Here is a 21,075-nt window from a genome sequence, read left to right on the forward strand (position 1 = left end):
AGAGTTTGCTGGGTTTATGTCACTAGGGTTTTGGGTTTGATCTATAACAGAAAGATTTGCTGGCCTAGCTTTATTATTTGTAACCATGAGAAAAAAAATAAATGCTGTCTGGTACACTGATGTAATGTTGACCCAACTTCTACTGGGTTTGTTTCCATCTTTCAGGGAGGTGGTTGTTTGGTTGGGGTTTTTTTGTTGTTGTTGTTATTGTTTTGGTTTTGTTTTACTTCACTTTTTGGCATTCTCCTGTAATACCATGGGTGCTAGGTACATGCTCTTTGCTGGACTTAGTTAAAGTAAGAAAAGTGGAAGCCTGTAGATTATCTATCACTCACAGGATTTCCAGCCAAAAACTGGAAGCATTGGAGGATTTAAGCTTTTCTCAGCTCAAACTCTCAACCTACAGCAGAAGTTACGGGTTGTGATTCATCAGAGTGCACTTCAGCGAGGGTGGGGGAACAAGATTTGTAGAGTACAAAACCACCTGGCAGGAACATCTACTGAAACAGCCAAAACAGGTGGTTTTTTTTCCCACACCTCTCTCTCCCTATGCTTCTGAATAGAGTTTCTCAGCCTTGTGTTGATTGCTTGCTCACTCTCCACACCCTTGTTTCTCTGCATTTTACTTCACTGCGCCTCCTCTAAGTAAGCCTTCCTCCCTTACAGAAGCACTGCATCTTCACCAGTCCAAGTTTTGCTGAGTTTCCTCTCTCTCTGATATAGCCTCTCATTGCCAGCCTTCTCATCACACCCCCTACTTACAAGGTCCTCAGGGCATTATCAATGTTCACAAAGCATCTAGCACAGCTATGTCCTGTTCTTATTTAGCTGGTGTGTACCACTCCAGAATAGCTATAGTCATAGCAACGGCTCCTCAACTGAGCTCACTAATCCCTTTCAAATCTCTGCTGTAGTAAAACATCTTAAAAAAAAAAAATAAGAAAACAAAAATTGTAATTCTTCATTCCTCTCTTGCAGCTCAGGAATGCCCAAGGATCAGCACATGGACTAAAGGAGTCAAGGATGTAGTGACTGCTTGTTCTCAGGTGGGGATAGGCTTGAAAGCCTGTGAAATAAACTGCTCAAAGCATGGGCAAGGTAGGAAAAGCACACAAATGTATGCATGAATTTGTGTGCACGTGCCTGTACACATGCAGGAAGCACAGTAATTACAGGCAGAAGACTAGACTTCAGACGAGCTTAAAAGTAATCTTTGCAAACGTTTCTGCCAACAGAGAACTTAATGTTACCAAATTGTGTGTCTTTCTGTATGGGTTAAGGCAACATAGGAATATTCTAAGACTGAAACCTCACAAAATATCAAGATAAGTCCTTTATGATTAGTTCCTGAAAAAAACTGAAGCTTGATGTAGTTGGGTAAATCAGTAGAAAAGTACAAAGACCCTTGCTTCAGTCACGTAAAGACAGGTGCATAAAATATATAGTTCATTAAAGATGACATGCCTTTCCACAATCAGATGAATATCAGGCTTAGGCATCTGGTGCTTTAAATCAAAAAATACTCATACAGATAAGTTTGGTCTGTAAAAAATTAATTAACCATATAATATTATTCTTCTAAACAAGTTGATGAAAAAATAAAATAACTGAATTATTATAAAATCATAGAATTGTTCTGGTTAAAAAAAGACTTCCAATATCATTGAGTCCAACCATTAATTACCAAGTCTGGTGTTAAACCATGTCCCTTAGCACTACATCCATGTGTCTTTTAAACACCTCCAGGGATGAGCCAGCTGTCAATCAATACCCACAAGTCCTTATCTGCTGGGCAGCGTTCCATTCACTCTTCCTCAAGGCTGTAGTCTTGGGGTTGTGACCCAAGCACAGGACCTGGCACTCATACAAATAACCTGAGCCCATTGATCCATCCTGTCCATGTCCTTCTGTAGAGCCTTCCTACCCTCAAGCAGATCAACACTCCTCCCAGCTTAGTGTCATCTGCAAACTTACTGAGGGTGCACTTGATCCCCTTATTCTCATTATTGATAAAGATATTAAGGAAAACTGGCCCCAGTACTAAGCCCTGGGGAATACGACTTGTGACCAGCCCCCAACTGGATTGAACTCCTTTCAGTACCACTCTTTCGCATTGGCCAGCCAGCCAGCCAGGTTTTGACCCAGAAAAATATCCACCCATTTAAGCCATGAGCAGCCAGTTTCTCCAAGAAGATGCTGTGGGAGACAGTGTCAAATGCTTCATTAAAGTCCAGGTAGACAATATCCACACCCTTCCCTTCACACATTAGGCAGGTCACCTTGTTGTAGGGGGAGATTGGGTTCATCAAAAAAGACCTGCCCTTAATGAACCCATGCTTATTTGGCCTGATCTCCTGGTTTCCCTGCATGTGCTGTGTATTGGCACTCAAAATGATCTGCTTCATGACCTTCCCTGGCACAGAAATCAGACTGACAAGTCTGTAGTTCACCATACCCTCCTTCTGGCCCTCTTTTCTACATGGATGTCACAATGGCTAACTTCCAGAGAGCTGGGACCTCCCCAGTTAGCCAGGACTGCTGGTAAATGATGGATGGTGTCTTGGTGAGCATCTGCCCCAGCTCTCTCAATCCTTTGGGTGTAAACCATCTGGCCCCATAGATTTGTGTACATCTAAGTGGTGCAGCAGGGGGTTCATTCTTACACCTCTTTCTCTCTCCCTCTAGATTTCCTTCAGTCCCTAACACCACCTGTCCAAGGACTCCTTCTCTTTATGCAGGCTGTTGCATTCTATTCCTTCTCAGACAATGATGTATATTTAGTTGTTTTCCTGTCAATATACACATGCAGAAAAGGGTATTGTTGAATATGACTAGTCAGGAAAAGAAACAATGCAAACAGAACACAAATACTTTCAGGAGAGCCATTGGAATGAAAAGCTGTACATGACTGGGTAGAATTTCCTAAGATTAATCAGAAACAGGGATCTGAATATAAATCCATAAAACCCCTTAACAGCTTGATCAAAGCCACACAACACCTAAGCAGGGAAAGAAACAAAAGCAAGAAAGTACATGCAGTTGGGTTTTTTATCGGGTTGGTTGGCTTTTCACACTGCTGCTTTTTTAAGTTTGCTTTATCTTACTTAGGGAAAACAATTAGGGTTTGGAGACCTAGTTTGCTGAAACTACCAGAAAGCCCTGAATGTGAATCTGGAGTGCATACATGATGAAAGTTCCATGAAAGATTACTGTGGAGTTCAGTGTTGGTTGGTCCAGAAACACATAAAGTGTCTTTAGTGTAAGAGTAGTAAGCACAAAGCTGGTCCTCAAGAAGTTGGCTGCAGCACTACTGAAATCAGGACAGAGGAGAATGTATAGGCCCACTATGGTGAGACAGTAAAGAACAACAATCCAGTGTCCATGTCATGCAGAGTGTCTGTCTGGTCAGAGGGGCGATCTAAGACTCAGGGAACAATTAGAATTACACTGAAAAAACAGGGAGATTCCAGATTTTAAAATCTCAATAGAATTTTAGAGGCAAAAAGTACAGAATATTGTAACTTCTGATGTTGCTCTCCCACACTTCAATGCTCAGCTCAAGTAAATTTAGGCTGCCAGGCTCACTTTGCTCTCCTTTACATGTTATGAAGGCATCACTTTTGTGCTGGTCCAGAAGCTGGTAATAGTTTAAGATACACTTAAACAGAGGGAGAGAATTTTTTTGGTGTAATCCTTCTTCACAGTGTGAATCCGAGAAGATTTACCTAGAATAGGTTGTCAATGCATTCTGCTACAAGTTGCATTTTAGAAGGGAGGAAGAAATATTGTTTTATCAACCAGAACAGTGTCCATCTGGCAATAAGTTAAGTGTCATGACAAAAACAATACAAGCTTTTTTCCAATTCAGATCTGATTACAATTCCAGGGGGGAATAAAAAAAGAGCAATTTGAGTTGCTTTTCCTTTTGCTGTGAATTGTGTGGGCTTTATAGCATTAAATTTAGGCTTTAGGGTTTATAGTGTTGTAAATATAAAAGGGCTACAAGGGTAAGCTGCTTGAATGGAAGATCTTTTTTATCCTAAATACCAACATTAATGCAAGCTAGGGGGCAATTTGTCATAAAAATCCCCAAATGGACAACTACACAAGGTTACTCCTTTTCACAAGCTGAAATGGGTCAATGATTGGGTAGAAGCCTGATGCCTTTGCAAGACTTGAGGTATCTGAAAGAACAATGAACCAAAGCTGGCAGCTGATTTTCTCTTTGGGGATTTTTGCTCAAAGTTCAGAAGAAAACCCAGATGGTGAAAACACAGAGGAAAAATAGGAACAAAAGTTGTCATGGAAAGCAAAATGGTAACATTTGATATCTCAATTTCACTATTTTTCAAGATATTGTAGATGCCATAGTAACTGTGCTCTAAAAACAGAGTATGGCACTGTGAAAATTGTACTATATAGAGCTAAAAATCAGACAGACGTTCATGCTCAGTTGCAAGCAGAGCTGAGTCATAGGTATGAAACCCTCAACAATACATTCGGGAACCTGTGATGCAAGAGGAGGCTCTAGGAGTCTTTCCTGCTGCTCTTCCTGAAATAGAAACAATTCCAAGATATTTAAACTATGAAAAGCCAGAATGCAGAAGCATTTGAAGAGAAGTAGGTAAGGACTTGGGGGGAAGAGGGCGAGACCAAAACACACAACATTTCTGGGATATACAGTAAGCTCTGTATTTGAGATTTGCTTTGGAGCTATCTCACCATTCCTCAGTCTTGGAGATGTCTCCTCTGAATCAGCACTTCCTCAAACAAAGCTTTGTTTTTACTGATGACTCCCAAGTTAACCCAGTAAACTGAGAGGACAAAGTACCAAAACACAGGCAGTACTAGAAAAGCAAAAACACATGATTCCCATTGTCTGAGTCTAAAGCATAAATTAATGCTGAGTCAGATGAATGATAGGCTGAGGGAGAAGGGAAAGCAGAACTGTTACCTTACAAGGGAAACATCCAAAAAGACAAAGTGAGAGTTTCAGTAGACACCAGGAGACTAGAGCTTGGTCTACTTGAAGCAGTTTTCACAAGTGCAGAGCTCAGCATTTCGATGGTCCAGCTTGTAGGACTCCACATGCCAGTGCACAGCATGTTGAATTCTTCAACCTTTATTTATGAGGAGGAAGAAAACTTGAGGACAAGGTACAGAATCATATCCCAAGAGGGCAGAACAACTTAATTAATTCTCCTCAGTAACTGGGAAATAGGGAGTTGATGTGCCTCCCTGAACAGATGATACAAAATTCCAGATAGTGACAGCTTTCTGATCACTAATAAAATAAATGCACACTTGTGTACTATAGTCATACTCCATGGAGAGAGCTCTGTTCTTATTTCTTTCTCATGAAGTCACACCACGAAAAGGATTTAAGAAGCATGGTCGAAGGGGCAAACATTCTCTTGGCTGTGTTGTTATGATTGTAAGGAGGTTATTAATGTCCAGTGAAGGGCAACAAAGTTGGTGAGGGGTCTTGAGCACAAGCCCTATGAGGAGAGGCTGAGGGAGCTGGGGTTGCTTAGCCTGGAGAAGAGGAGACTCAGGGATGACCTTATTGCTCTCCACAACTACCTGAAGGGAGGTTGTAGCCAGCTCAGGGTTGGTCTTCTCCCAGGCAACCACCAACAGAACAGGAGGACACAGTCTGAAGCTGTGCCAGGGAAGGTTTAGGCTGGATGTTAGGAGGACGTTCTTCACAGAAAGAGTGATTGGCCATTGGAATGGGCTGCCCAGGGAGGTGGTGGAGTCACCATCACTGGAGGTGTTTAAGAAGAGCCTGGATGAGGCATTTGGTGCCATGGTTTAGTTGATTAGATGGTGTTGGGTGATAGGTTGGATTTGGTGATCTCGAAGGTCTTTTCCAATCTGGTTAATTCTATTCTAATATTCAATAGTTGAAACAATTAATAAAAATATTAATAGCTTAATTATTTAAAAAAAAATCCAGTGGAAAATATCAATAAAACCTATTTACTGGTTCAAAATATTTGGTTGTGGTGTTACACACTGATGGTGGTACCTTGCGGCACGAGTGGGAATGTAAACGAAACCAAAATGGCGTCAACCACGTGAAAGCTGCAGGAGCAGTTTCACTTTCCGTTGGCTTCTGCAGCTTGTCGCTAAGGCACATACAGGATTTCTCTCTGATAGCTTCATAGCTGAAGCTTTGTAGAAAAGAGGTTGCTGCTGATGCTTGCAGGACTTGTTGGCTTTGTAGCTTTGCCTATTTGGAGAGGTTCTTCAGCTGCAATCTTCACAGCGGTGCTCGTTGCTTCTTCCAATAAAACAAAACTGTCCCGGGGACTCTCGGCTCCTCTTGGGTTTCATCTCTGAGCCTGGCAAGACGTGTGTGATCGTTTAAGGCTGTGCCTTTAAGGAAGGGGCACACTGGCTAAATGTTTATAAAATATTTTGGTATTCTAAACGAATTTCATTGGTAGGATTGTAGGAGGTGAGATTGGATCCAGCGCGGCTGGGACTTTCAGTTTCCTTTCCTTCGCTCTTCCTTTCGGCTGGACTGCTTCTGGGTTTCTGGCCAACTAAGAGATAAGAACTAACTCCTGTACCAGGCCTCTCTTTTTTTTCCTCCCCTGCTAACCGCCCTTGTCTCTTTTTTCTACCTCTTTGGGGGGAGAAGGGAGGTAGGGGGGTGAAGGGGGCACAGGGGGAAGCCCCCTGTTGGGGGTCTGGTTTCTGCTTGAGTTCATTTGCTGTATATTCCTGTATATATTGTAAAATACCTGTATTTGTGGTGTTACATATAATCTGCTTCCTATACATGCTTGTAAATATATGTGTCTGCTTTTTTTCCTCTGACTGAGTTCTGGCCGTGGCTTTTCTCTCTCAGTGGGGGAGGGAAAGCGGAGCCTTTCCTTTCAACCCACCACAACGTGTCTGTTCTGCTCCTGGGCTTTACAATGCTATACAGTGAGGGGTCTTGCAGTCTTGTCTGGGTAAACTGAAGCACAGCTTGGATTCCAAGCAAAGCTTGTGACTTCTCCCAGAGCTTGGAGAATTGCAAGGCAAGGCACTGGCTCTTTGGGCCGGTACTTATAGATTTCCCAAGATGGCCAATGATAACAAAGATTAATAGATAGATAAAACCCTGACGATCCAACCTATAGAATGAGTTTTCTCCACACATGGCCAAAGGCACACACACCTGACCCACCTGGACATGTTCAGACAAGCCTGGGCAAGGTGGGCATTTTCCTGAAAAACCAGACCTGCTGGCTCCTGCCTCATTGCCTGATTCAGAGCATTTTTGAGGCTTTTTGTCCCTTCAGGACAGTTGTGTACAGTACGCTCAATGTTTTGTAAGCTCCCATGTAGCCAAGGGTAGGTTATAATTGCCATGGCTTTGCATGTGGAAAACAAGAACAGATGAGCACAAAAGAAGTGATAAAGAAAAACACCTGAAGCAATCAATGAAAGAAGTGGTCAAGAGGGGAATCAAAATCTATTTTTCATAAATAGGGGTCTTAAAAAAAAAATAAATCTCTGGTTTTGGAATGAGCCAGTTGCCTGCATCAGAAAATATTACCTTTTTAATCTACTCATTTGACACACATTATAAGAAAGAAGGAAACATTAAATCAGAAAATTAAGCCTTTACTCACAACTCCAGGTAAAAACTTCCCTACAGAGAAAGATGTCCAAGAGCAACTCCTCCCATCACAAATGTCTGCCTGTTACAGCATTTCTTTCAAATAGAAACATTATGAAGGAAGCCAGGAAATTCATTTTAATAAGCCTGTTACAGAAGGAGAAAACACTTTTAAACCAAGCAGGGGAAGAACAAGTAGTTTGCACCATTCACATAATTATCTTTTCCTAAGCGCACAATATGATTAGAGGCAGTTAGACTCTCTCATGAAGGAATATCAACTTTCAAAAGTAAAGCAAATTTTATTCTGATTTTTGGGGAGAAACCAAACCACAACTGGAATAAAATCAGTGTCTTTTGGCAGATAATTGCTATAGGTAGTCTATGCTTTTGAAGTGAGAGTCCTCAGAAACATTAATGGTATTTCTTCTGAGGTCCCACCTGTGTTTTCATGTCTGAGAACAAAGAGAATTTTGTTTCTTAAATTACAAAAATCTCTGTTGTTGAGAAGGCTTTTAGAAATTCACTCCATACCATCATGCAAAAGATGCCATCAGATGCTTTTTTCAGTGCATGGCCTATAGCATCAATGATATTAACAGCTGTAGGGAGGGAAAAGAGATCATCTGGATGATCTGCTGGAACAGAAGGAAGTAGGTACAGTAAGTTCCACTGGCCACCATTCTTACTAGTATCACTGCTTGATATATTATAATGTGACATTAAATTTTTGGCAAAAAATGTGGAAAAAATAAATAGTAGAGATGCATTTGAAGTATTCTTTCAGTTAGGGTTCTTCAATTCTGCAAATGCTAAAAGAATTGCTAAAATCACAGAGGAAAATATTCTTAGTTACAGGTCATGAGAAACTGTCGTTTTCTCCCGCTATGGTAAGACCAGTGAATTTCTTGATCTCATATCTGTTTGCAGTTCTCATGGTATGCACGATTGTCTCTTTTTTTTTTTGACCTGAGCTAATGCCTCTAAAGCTCTGTCCTGAACCTCAAAACATGACTTAACCCAGACAATGAGTTAAGCACCTGTGAATGTGCAAACCTGGACACTTCCTGGGGTCCAGATAAACATGTAGCATGTGTAATTAACTTTGTGACATAGCTGTGAACTGTGTGTGTCCCTGGCTACATTGGATATGCCCCATCCTATAGGTCCAGTTATCAGGTTTCTGCATTACCAAAGAGCATTAATTGTCTTGGGATAGTATTTAAACCAGCCAAGATGGTGGGCATCTTGCTTTGTTCTCACCCAGGCAGCAAGAGACAAATGCTTCCAGACTAGCAGCCAAAGAGCCTGCCCTAGCAGGCTGACCACAGCTGGGCCTTGCACTTGGACCGAGGCAGAAAGGGGAAAGGCTCCAAGAGAACTGAATCCCAGAAGAACCACAGAAAGGTTACAGCCTGGTGGCAGAGCACACAAGAGAGAGAGGCCCCTAGCCCCCTCCGAGGCAAGAGCTGCTCAAATTATAGTCACAGCATCTGGGAAGATACTGGACAGAGGAGCAAGTTGTGAGTTCCTGGCTAATCTGCTACGGAATCCCATTTGTGGCAAAAATCACAGATCACAGCACCTTCATTTCCCACTTGAATTGCTGGATTAGAAATTCTTAGATCTGTGATTAAATCATTTAACTGTCTTCATATGTGAAGACACTCACAACCAAATAACAGAACCTGTAAATATACTTTGTAAATAAGTTATGGTGGTGTTTGAAGATACCACCACCAGGAGACATTAAATATAAAATATGTAAAAATATACATTTTATTACAAGCTCTTGTTCTTGTGACACTTGTGCTAGCCAACAAATTAAGAATAATGTCTATTAAACGTTTGGGTTTTGTTGTGTTGTTTGGTTTGTTGTTTTGTTTGGTTTGTTGTTTTTTGTTTTGTTTTTTTTTTTCCCAAAACAGTAGCTTCATGTATTTTCTGTTGTATAATTGCTAAAATTTCTCCATGGACAAAGGAGTTTTCAATAGTGACAATTAAGCAGTTTTATTACTTGGCAAGCATCATAAACCCAGACAATTCTGCAATGCTGGAGATACCGAGAGGGATTAGATGATGCCTACTTCAGTGGAGGCTTCCCTGCCTTTACACAATTCAGCCCTTTTTCCTGTGTGGATTCACACAGCATGCTTCCACCCACTTCTCAAGTGAGCCTGAATATGTGGTCCTCTTTTGGAAGGAGGAGTTGACAGAACACAGAACTAAGATGAACTACCACACTTTTCTTTCTTCCTTTTGTGCCTATTTCACTGGTTGCCACATATAAAGGAGAAAGTAACTCCCAAAGGTATAAGACTCTGGAAACCAAGGACAGATATATCACCTTCTCCAGAAAGGCATATATTCTTCCAAATTAAGGTGCTGCAACGTGTTTGAAATCAGCCATAAAATGCCAACACTTTCTAATTACTTCCCATTACTGTTATATGAAAGCCATTCACATTTTGAAAATGTCTTGGTTTAGCTATCTTGACAATACTAATTTAATGAAATGTTAAGTAGTTCATTTCAGAAGAAAAATTAGTGATTTTACTTGCCAGGTAAAAGGTTCAAGTGAAATGTTATTAAAGCCTTCTGAAGAATATGCTATTTAACATCTCAACACATTTAGAAATCAAAAATTCAAATTCAGTTGTTTTGAACTGTGCCATGGAAATAATCCATGTTTTCTGATTATAGTTTAGTAATAATTGCAATAAATAATCATATAAGAATAAAATAGATACTGTGCAGACTAGCATCAGAGTTTAAGATATTTAGACAGATAACTATAAAATTAATGCAATTAGAACATTTAATTGCTGTTCCAGGCATTGTCTTGTCACAGACAGAGATAGGCTCATATAGGAAATATTGACGTGGTAACACGCTGATACAGAAGTTAAAGGCAAAGATATCTCCCACAGTCACATGTTTGGTCCAGTAGTTGTCCTCAATGTGGAAGAAAAGAAGACAAAGTTGAACAGCTGCAAGGTTTTCTTTGTTACTCACTAGTAAAACAACAGATATTTCCATTAAAAGAACAAACTCTTTCCCCTGATCAAAACCCCCCAAATGTATGCCCAGCCCTGTTACTTGTTTGTCAGGGAAATTGCCTGTATATACAAATATTGTGGGGGTTTTCTTTTGTACCATTTATCAGTGCTGGACACTATACATATCAATTACATGGCAGAGTTAGTCATCCATTCAAACATGGGACCAATGTACTGACTTCTGGGACACTCAGGGTTGACAAATGCCAGCAACACGGCCTGTTTCTCAAGAATATTACCCACTCCAGAGAAGGTTTAATCCCAAAATACCTTCGATAATAAATAGGGTTGAACTTTTTCAAACATTTTTTAGCATTTTTCAACAATTCTCACTGCCTCACAGTTTATTCACTCTTCATGCCATACGGCCTGTGCTGTACTGCTATCTGAAGGACTTACTGTATTCCTTTTTTCCTAGGGAGATGGTGATATACTGCATATGGAATACACTTCTGTGTTAACTTATATATGAAGATGTCTAAGTCTCAATCTTGTAAACAATCATAAAAAGGCTCAGAAATTCAGGCACGGAGTTCAATTTTCTTTGTAATTCTTAAGGCCAACCTCTAATATCCCTCTGGAACAGAAATACCATCTTTTTTACTATGCTTGAATATTGTTTCATTATTTGTAGTAGGAACAGCAGCCTGTATTATATTCTGTAGTTTTAAAACTAGATTTCCATTAAAAAAAAAAAAAAAGTCTAATCACAGCACTTTTCTCCTTGTTGATTTCCACAGAGGTTCAGGAAAAAGGCACAACATACAATCCCAGACTCTGAATGTATATATTCACATAAAGCATATTCCACATTTAAGCAAAATGAAACAAGCCCCTCTTTTTCTGCTTACCATGATTCTCAACTCACCACTGCTTTATACTCATCATGGGCAGTGGGAACTGACACCACCCAGCACTCAGACACCCCTCAAGAAGCCCCATGTTGCAGCACTGAGATGACATTGCCCAGTTGGGTGTTACAAGAGGGTACCACAAATTTGTCTGAAGAGTGTTATTTATGAGAATAAGCAAGGCTGACTAGCCTCTGTTCAACAACTGGTAAAGGTAAACTTCTTTGAGAAAAATCACAGACTTGGTTCCCTCCCTTACAAAGCCTTCAGTTTACTCATAATGACTCTTCAAAAGAACCACTTACTGCCTTCTGCAAGTCACACACAGATCTGAAATTGGCCCTGCAGGAAAGAGGCATGATACCCTTTAATTACATATGGAGTTTTATGAGCTTGTTTGTTTATGTTTCATAAAGTAAGTGGGGTTTAGTTGATTATTGTCATTACTTATTGTCTGGAAGCACACTAGCAGCCTATCTCTCTCCTTCTTGCCTGCTACACAATGCCTATTAATACACCATAACCTGAGCAAAAGGTTTCCCCTATTGGGAACATCAGTCTTGTCTTTTGTGTTCTCAATGGTTTACACTTGCAGTATCCCTAACTCCTGATACTCAGTTAGAAGAGGACTCTACGCTCTGCTCCATCTCACAGTCAAAGCAGCACTGCTGAAATACTGATATTAGCAGCACAAAGCAGTGAGAGAGATTTCACAGCTGAATGGTGGCTGCTTACTTCAAAGTCTTCCAAAGCCATGCTGTGGTCACTCCACCATGCATGCACTTACCAAGAGAACCTGCATCCCAAACTGTTTGCCTTGAAAGCACTTCCCTGGGAATAAATGGTAGCTGTGCTGCAAGGACCTTGAATAGAATAGTTGCTTGCTTCCTTACATATCCTCAGTCAGGAAGCTATTTTCAAGACAGATTCAGTGGTCCACTCATTCTTTTCCATTTCCTGAGACTTTGTTCTCCAGGAAGCAAAACTGTGCCCTGTAACCTGAGTGTAGAACTAATGTGCTGCTTCTCTGCAGTACTTCAGTCTTTCTTAACAGCAAATACTTTTACAGAATCGCTCCACCTAAGCACCATCAAGGGATGAAAAGGAACTTGAAAAACAGGTAAATAAACATAAAGAGGTTTTTTGTTCTTATTTTTGAAATATTTCCAGTTACCTGTGGGGACACAAATGCAAAAAAGCATACACAAAAGGAATCCTCTCCTGAGACTAGCAGAAAGATTGATCAATTGAAAGCTTTTGATAATAGGAATAGGTGCAGGACAGCTCAGACCTCTGAGAACAGGCTTTTTGTGCCACAGTCATTATGATCCACTATAAACATTATGACTCAAAACTTAGAATAAAAGTACCTGGTTTTCACTTGCATAAAGCAAAGTTACTCTTAAATTCCTGCTAAGCAGGGACTTGGCTGCTCACAGTTCCCAACCAGCCCACTAGGCTCCTGAACACTTGCATACATGCTTCAGGTTCAGTGAATGAGGGCATTACCTGGCCCAAAAAGTAAAGGGGCATTTGCCTCACCATGTTTTATTCATTTCATCAGTTGTTCATGAGCATGTTCAAACATGTGCTCACCATACCATGGTGTCATCACAAGTCGCATAAGGTATGCATGTGTGGGTCACATCAGGTGATGAAGACCCATCTCACAACTAAATGAAGACCTCTTCTATTACATGAGGATATCAGGCCCCTGCTATGTGCCCAAACCCGCATGTTCCCTGGCTATGTGACCATATGTAACCATGCATTTTTACCCCTCATCAACAGAACCCTTATCTCCTGTAATCCACTTCAGGGCTAACAATGCTTAATGCTGCTAAGTGTGAATTGAAAAAAATATATAATAGCCAAGGGCTAACTTGAGCAATAAGCTTAGGTGTAAAGTCAGTATGAAAGTATAAGACAATCACTTTTCCCCCTTAAATAGTGGGCAGCCCAAGAGCCCTGTGGTCTCTCCTGCACAGCAGCTAGCTGTGCTCCAGGATCTCCCCTTGAGCAAGGGTGCCTGCTCATGATATTCCTGTAGGTTGAGAGATTCCTTGCTGCAACAGATTCTTGGTGAATGACTAATAACATACTAAAACTTTGAACATTAATTGTGCACAGAAACTTTTAACATAAATTGTTGTTTCATTCTATCCTCCATGCAGCAAGCAATTCAGTGTACCTTGCCAGCCAATCTTTTTTAAAAGCTGCATGTACTGTTTCAAACTTTGATGAAACACTGTTTTATACCAATAAATATATTGTTACTTCTCTTTTTTGAGTGAAGTGTGTAACTCCATCCATGACATCATAGCCTATGTTTAGTCATGATGTGTGTCTGACATCAGAGCCCATGGCGATGGTTCATCAGGACTGGACTGGATCACACAGAATCACCATGATTGGAAAAGATCTTTAAGATAATCAAGTCCAACCATTATCTAATTCTACCAAGGCCACTACTACATCATAGCCTAGAGCACCATATCTAGACTGCTTTTGCCAACTACCATCAGATCAAGGCATCATGCAGGCATGTAGATGGTGGAAATGAAGCACAAAACCAATTTAGATTGTTCTTGGATGGGGTCCTTTGAAATTAAAGTGATTCTTACAAGGGACCATTACCATCTAAGAGAAAGAAAGATTTTTCCCTAATAATGTTGCTGTGATCAACACAGGTTCTTGCTCCTGAAAGCCCCTACATTTCAGAAAGGAGGAAAGATATTTTTCCCCACTTTACAGCAAAGACTGAGAAAAAGGGACCTGAAAGGCTTTCAAATGCATCACCCTGCTGCAAAGAAAATGAAACAATCTCTTTTTCATAGTCCAATGAGCAGGGCAAGATGACACAGAGGCTTAAATTGCCATAAGAAAAACTTTTGTTAGACATTAGAAAACCTCAGATGCTAAGGATAATGTTGCAAAATATACCTCCTGTGGGAGGTTATGGGCATCTACCACTGGAGGCCTTTAAGAAAAGGTTAGAGAAACATCTTTGTTTGATGGAATAGCTTAGATATCCAGATTAAGGGTTTTTTAGATCATTTCCAGATCTATTTTAATATGTTTTTCCTGTGCACAAGTTACCTCTGCATCTACCTGCTTCATTTCCCCTTTCTGCAGCTTATTTGAGGCTTATGGGACGGAGCACCGAGCAGGTCTAAGGCGCAAGAAACTGTTCATTTGGGATAAAGTCAGAAGTATTTGGGGAGTGATTTCTTTGTTATGAATGTGGACACATGTGAAAAAAGCTCTCTTAACACCAAAACAATGTAATTAGGTAGAATATTATCAAAGGACTTGAACAGTCATCATAATTTTCATTCTACAAATTGGGAATTAAGGGCACAGAGGTTTGAACCCTCTGTAATGACATAGCAAGTTATCAAATTGAGCCTGTAAACTAGACTTCTCTGATCCTCTAGTGACCAATCTGATGGACTACACATTCCTGCTGCTCTTCATCCCCATCCCTACTCCCCTTCCCGCCAGCAAGCCAGGCAAGACTACCATTAATTGCAGCATTTCCTCTTAAAAGTCATGCCTGCAACCAGGGCAAGTCAGACAACAATAGCATCAGTACCTTTTGCTGTAACAAGAAAATATATCACAAAGATGATCACTACCAAGGGTGGGGGCGGGGGGGAAACACCCTAAAGCTGCCTCAGAACTTGCACCTTGCAGAACTGATCTTGGGCTATTAATACTCATCTCCATCTTTTAACTTGCCTCTTTCAGTCTCACCTTTGACAGAGAGAATACATTCTTCTACCAAATGATTATCTATCAAACAAACAACAACAAAAAAAAGACAGAATAAAAGACATACTACCGATAAAGAACAGAATTGCTCTTTATACAAGAGCAGCAGAGTTCACAAGCATCTGAAAGTGAAACTCTGCTCCAGCCCACTGTGAAAAATGATCAGTCCAGCTCAGCATTTGCTGGCCATTTTCCTCAGGCTCCTCCGACATAAGCCTATAGGAAATCAGACTTAAAGCCCAAGATTACAATCAAAAGTCTCTCCCTTAACGAAGTATTATAAAGCCATTGTCAGTGGTTCTGCACTGTTCCTTACCAGACTGTATAAGCTCGTTTCCATTGCATACATGCCAGTGCTAGAACTCCAGGAGGATTTATCTATACTTGAATCGCCCACAGGAGGTCCTGCTGCTCACAACTGACAATGCTGTGACACACTAGGCTCCTATTTAATTTTGAATTAATTTGCAAGATGTCTGCGAGGCTTTCAGCACTATACATAGCCCAAACAGAATCTGGATTCATGATTTTAACAGTAGGGCTAAACAAGATTTAAAAGAATCAAGTAAGAGTAACAAATTAAAAATACATCAGGAATTCAAAAGTTAGAAACATCTCCCAAAAGACTCAAGGGCAATGTTTTCATTGGTCATTTTTCACAAAACAAACCAACCAACCAAGCCCAACTAAAAACCAAACAAAACCCAAAACAACAACAACATACACAAAACCCCACCCAACCAACAAAACAAAAAACCCAGACAACAAAGAAACAACAACCACCAAAAAAACTAACAAGAAAGGCTTCTGCATTACAGGAATAAATATAATCAGATTCTCTGTATGCTTAGCTATTTCCCAGCTTATTCAAGAAGTGCATTTAACTTTTGGTTTATAAATCAAAGGATACTGCTTATTACCATAAGATGCATTGAATCAGGGCTCCGGTCTAGCAGATCCACACTGTGCACACTTTCTTGAGCACAAGCCCTAAGAGGAGAGGCTGAAGGGGCTGGGATTGTTTAGCCTGGAGAAGAGGAGGCTCAGGGGAGACCTTATTGCTGTCTACAACTATCTGAAGGGTGGTTGTAGCCAGGAGGGAGTTGGTCTCTTCTCCCAGGCAATCAGCACCAGAACAAGAGGACACAGTCTCAAGCTGCACCAGGGGAAATTTAGGCTCGAGGTGAGGAGAAAGTTCTTCACAGAGAGAGTTGTTAGCCATTGGAATGTGCTGCCCAGGGAGGTGGTGGAGTCACCATCCCTGGAGGTGTTCAAGAGGGGATTGGACGTGGCATTTGGTGTCATGGTTTAGTAGTCATGAGGTCTTGGGTGACAGGTTGGACCTGATCCTTCAGGTCTTTTCCAACCTTATTGATTCTATGATTCTCCTGACGGTTTCAGGTTCTTGTTCAAAACACTCAGCAGGAACCACAAAGCAAGTCTTTCTCTGGGATGCATACATGCAGTTCCCGTTGACTTCACTGGGTTTTAAGCTGACTTCAATAAGAATTCTATGTGCACGCACAAAGGCAAAACTTGGCTCTAAACATTTAATGAAATTACATCACCCTTCTAAATGAAGAGCAATTCAGACCATACTGAAAAATAATATAAATTGAAAACCCAAAAGTGTAGCCAAATATCAACCACATCTTTCCCAAACAATAAGAACACCGCACATTTTAGGCAAGATGAAACAAAAATCCCTGAAATATCTTATTTATCTGCTTGTATTCTGCCTCCTTTAGCAGAACAAAGTGAGAAACCCAGCTGTCTGTGTAAAGCAACGATCTTGCCTCAGAGCAGTGATACTGGTATATGAAACAAAGGTCAGTTCACAAGCTGTGATTTGCCAAGTCATTTTCTGCATCTATATCTATGCCCTGTAAGTTAAGAAGCTCATTCCAAGTGAGTTTAAAGCAAAGAAAATACCACAGTAGAAAAAGTAGCTAATCATACGATCATAGTAACTAATACTATATTCTTTTGAATCCACTTTAATAGGGGCATTTTAGACATATTCAAATGCTTGAATCTAGGAGTATCTGTCTTCAACCTTTCAATCTTCCTTCCCATCCAGTTAAAAGAACACCACAACAGAAATCTCACAGAACCTCGGAACCCTTCCAAATGGCATCTAGCAACCCTTAACTTCTGCACAGTGCATTTAGCTAATGCACGCTAAACAAAGCAATGCTGCATGCGTTTTCTCCAAGTTTCTTTTACCCATTTCATGATGCAATAACCTGTGCCTTTTTGCTGCCCCCTTAAAAAAAAAATATCCTATTAGGATGAATAGTACTCTAATGCCTACAAATACAACTACCAGCAGGCTTCCCTGCACTTTCTGTTTGGCTGACAAGCGCTCATTAGCCTGCAATTACAAATTTATACACACAAGTACAAAGGGTACTTGATGTTCATGTTTGGTTTTTTCCTCTAAGTGGGAACATCTCTGATGATTTTCATACTTAAACAGCAGAACAGATTTTATCAATCATTTTTCTTTCTGGTTGGAACAACCCCTATTCCATGTTGCACTATAATACTGAGTCAATTTGCATAAAGTTGATCATTACTGCCAAGGGAGGAAAGAGGGAAATGGACAAAATACTTTGAACTTGGAAGTGTGAAGGATATATACCAGGCTGCTTCTTGATGCAAATTATGTCAAAGCAACAAAAAGAAAATAATTACGAAACAACTCACATAAGGGAAAACTATTTCACAGACACTGAAAAATCCCCGTAAATGTGATAAAATACTGATGATCAAAGGGATTGTAAAGACTTTTTTTAAATGACATAAAGGTCTGGCCTGTTACAAATACTATATCCCTCTGAGCATTCATGCTAGATTAGGTAGTGGGTTAACTTAGTGTGGTAGAATCAGTTTCTCCCAAGCTATGGTACTCTCAAATGAATATTTAGGAGGTCTGGTGGGGTTCTGTTGTCTCAAAATCATCTCATCTCTGAATTGTGCTCTGATATTGGCACCTTATGAAGACACTCATCTTTCTCAGAACTCCATCATACAACTCCAGATCTACTTTCTGTTGGCTCTGGTGGAGCACACACTTAGTGAATTTACAGTGTGTTACAAGGAACATTTATTTCAGTTTAGGATTTGCAATTCTGGGGTCAAAATAGGGAAGGAAAGTGTTTCCCCTCTCTCTGCTCAGTCCTAGAGGGCCAGAGTTGGTGCAAGGAGGGATCCTGAAGAACTTTTATCAGTTTGCTTTAAATGTACAGCATGACTTACCAATGAGTAAAATTAGGTATATGATCATTCTCCAAGAAATTAAAAAAAAAAAATAGGAAGAAACAAAAACCAAACAAAAAAACCCCACACCAGTCAAAACCTCTGCTTTTCTGCATGTCCTGTTTAAAGCAATGGCACATGAAGAACTTTGCATACAGACAATTACCTGCTACTTTAAATAGGACACCAAGGGACTAACATTTTGAAATGTATTCATACAGCGTGAGACTAATCCTCCTCCTGGGAATGCTGGTGTAAATCAGAGTACCTCCTCGAGGTCAGCTGAAGTACACCAGCGCAAAATATATGTGAGGCAGGGGGGAATCAGGCCCCATCTACCTATTTTTTAATGCAGAAGTTGCAGATCATCTGCAATGATAAAGTGAACCACATAAATATAACTGAAATCTATTAAATTGATCTCACATCCTGCCGACTATTCATAGCTCCGAATGCATGGCTGAAGAACAATGGTTTGAGGAAGGGAGGCAGAAATCCTGGTTCTAACAATTCACGCATTTTATCTCACACATTTATTCCTTCAACTTGAACTGCCTTCATCTCCCCACACTGCTAAATCACTTAGGTTTAATTTGACGTTGTTGCCCCACTACTGAGGAACAACTTCTATAGCAAAATAAAACCAACCCAGCCCTCCCCCCTTCCTCCCCAAATTAAAAGAGGATGCACGGAAAATGCAAAAATTTGTGCAAGCATGAGAGCCTAAAGACAAACATGCAAGAAAATCCCTAACATGACACATAAAATGCACTAGTCAAATTATCAATTATTTGGGAAACTGGCACTGAGAAAGAATGATATGTTTATAGAGGAGAAGGACGAAAATATGATGCTATTTCAAAGTATGGTGCATTTATACTAAGTGGAACTGTAATTATTTCCTGTAACTTCTTGATGTCCTGAACCAGCTTCCTCCTCCACTGCCTTGCTGATAAAAGGATCCTTCACAATACACTGAATATATTATGCAATGTATTGAATACTACAGAGAAGAAACACTGAATTACATTGAAACAAAGAACATCAGGTGCAAACATCACTACCACCAGTGAAAGATCACTTTTATTTATCATGACACTAAGCACAGGAGATCTCTCTTAGATCTCTGATACCAGCACCTAACGGTATTTGCTACCTTTAACAAAGTTAAGGGAAATTTTACCTCAAATCTACTTAGGCTCGAGCTCTTTGACCGAGACTTCTTTCGGAGATAGACTGAGAAGAACCGACGCACTGTGAACTTCTTCATGTTCATGTCCATTGCCCTGTCCCAGCTGCGGCGCAGAGCACGGAGGGGCTGCGGCGCTGCCGGAGAAAGCTAGCGCATCCTGGTTGCCCCCTATTTTATATCCACAGGCAGGAGATTCTCCAAAGTGTCTGCTTCTGTTCATCAAGCAAGAGGTACAGTGCTGGAACCATAGGAGCCTGCTGCTTGCAGCTGAGAGCATAAAGGCGTTACACTCCCTCTCGCTTCCCAGTGTTTACATTTCGGTGCGGAGAGCAGAACTCCCTCTCCGCTCCCTCTCCCCCTCGCCTTAGGTCCTACTACATCCAATCAGGCTGCGCTTCGGCTGCATGCATAATCAGCTCCGTCGGATGACAGCTTCTGTGTCCCAGGCATAGCAGGTTTGAGATAAATATGAGATATGTCTATTGCTTTGCACTCCCTCTCCTCTCAGTCAGGCTCTTTCAATTTCCTGGTTTCCGAATCACATGGGGAACAGGCACATGCTGCACTTCTGTTTTTAGCTCAGAATTTCGGTGCGGCTATAATTACTGAGGGCTACAGTGGTCAGATCTGAGAAGAAATAAGCTCCGCATGAGACTCTCCTGGGAGAAAGCTGAAAGACGCCATGAACCCCACTGCTAGAGAAGTAGTGTCTAAACCTCATTTTATTCTGGGGAGCATGAGAAATAATATTGCTGCTCCCCTAAAATCCAAAAGCTTAAAATCCTGTTCACAAATTACCCAGCCACTTCACATTAAAATGCCAAAGGGCTGCACAGCTCTGAAAATAGAAAGCACAAGCTAGATGATAAGTCTTATTATTCTTATTGTACTAGAGCAGGGAGCTACAGCCCTTCTAAGACGTTAAATATGTACATCTATTTACAGACTGCAGTTCTGAGCTGCTCACTATAGTGCACACACGCAGACCTCCAGCTGCACCCCACCTCCCCAGCATAATCACACTTTTCAGCTTTTCTTAAAAAAATAATGAATCTCAGTGTGATCCGGAGATTTCCATGCCTGCCACATGCAGCTCAGGCTCCTTATTCTTGGCAGCTTTTTCCTTTCTGACTACCAAGGAGCCCCCAGACATGCCTTTCTCCTATAACCTCATATAGAAAGCAAATGACTCTGATGACTTATTAGTGACTTATATAAATAAAACCAGGCAGAGCTGACACCCTTACAGCCTGAGAAGAGTCTTGGAGGTTAACTGGCAATATATCTGCAGTCAATCTGCTCTAAGAGAGAGATGCATTT

At 40.8% G+C, this 21,075-nt stretch overlaps 1 protein-coding gene across 1 annotated transcript in view; it reads right to left on the reverse strand.

Annotated features, from left to right (window-relative positions):
* Positions 1-20,242, reverse strand: part of RPS6KA2 (ribosomal protein S6 kinase A2) — a 168,754-nt gene extending 148,512 nt beyond the window's left edge. Inside the window, exon 1 of the mRNA XM_054162776.1 lies at positions 19,747-20,242. Within this exon, the coding sequence (XP_054018751.1) occupies positions 19,747-19,845 (99 nt within the window). The 5' untranslated portion in view covers positions 19,846-20,242. The remainder of the gene's footprint in view (positions 1-19,746) is intronic.
* Positions 20,243-21,075: the final 833 nt, after the last annotated feature.

Source organism: Dryobates pubescens, chromosome 6, assembly GCF_014839835.1.
Source record: "Dryobates pubescens isolate bDryPub1 chromosome 6, bDryPub1.pri, whole genome shotgun sequence".
Taxonomy (NCBI): domain Eukaryota; kingdom Metazoa; phylum Chordata; class Aves; order Piciformes; family Picidae; genus Dryobates; species Dryobates pubescens.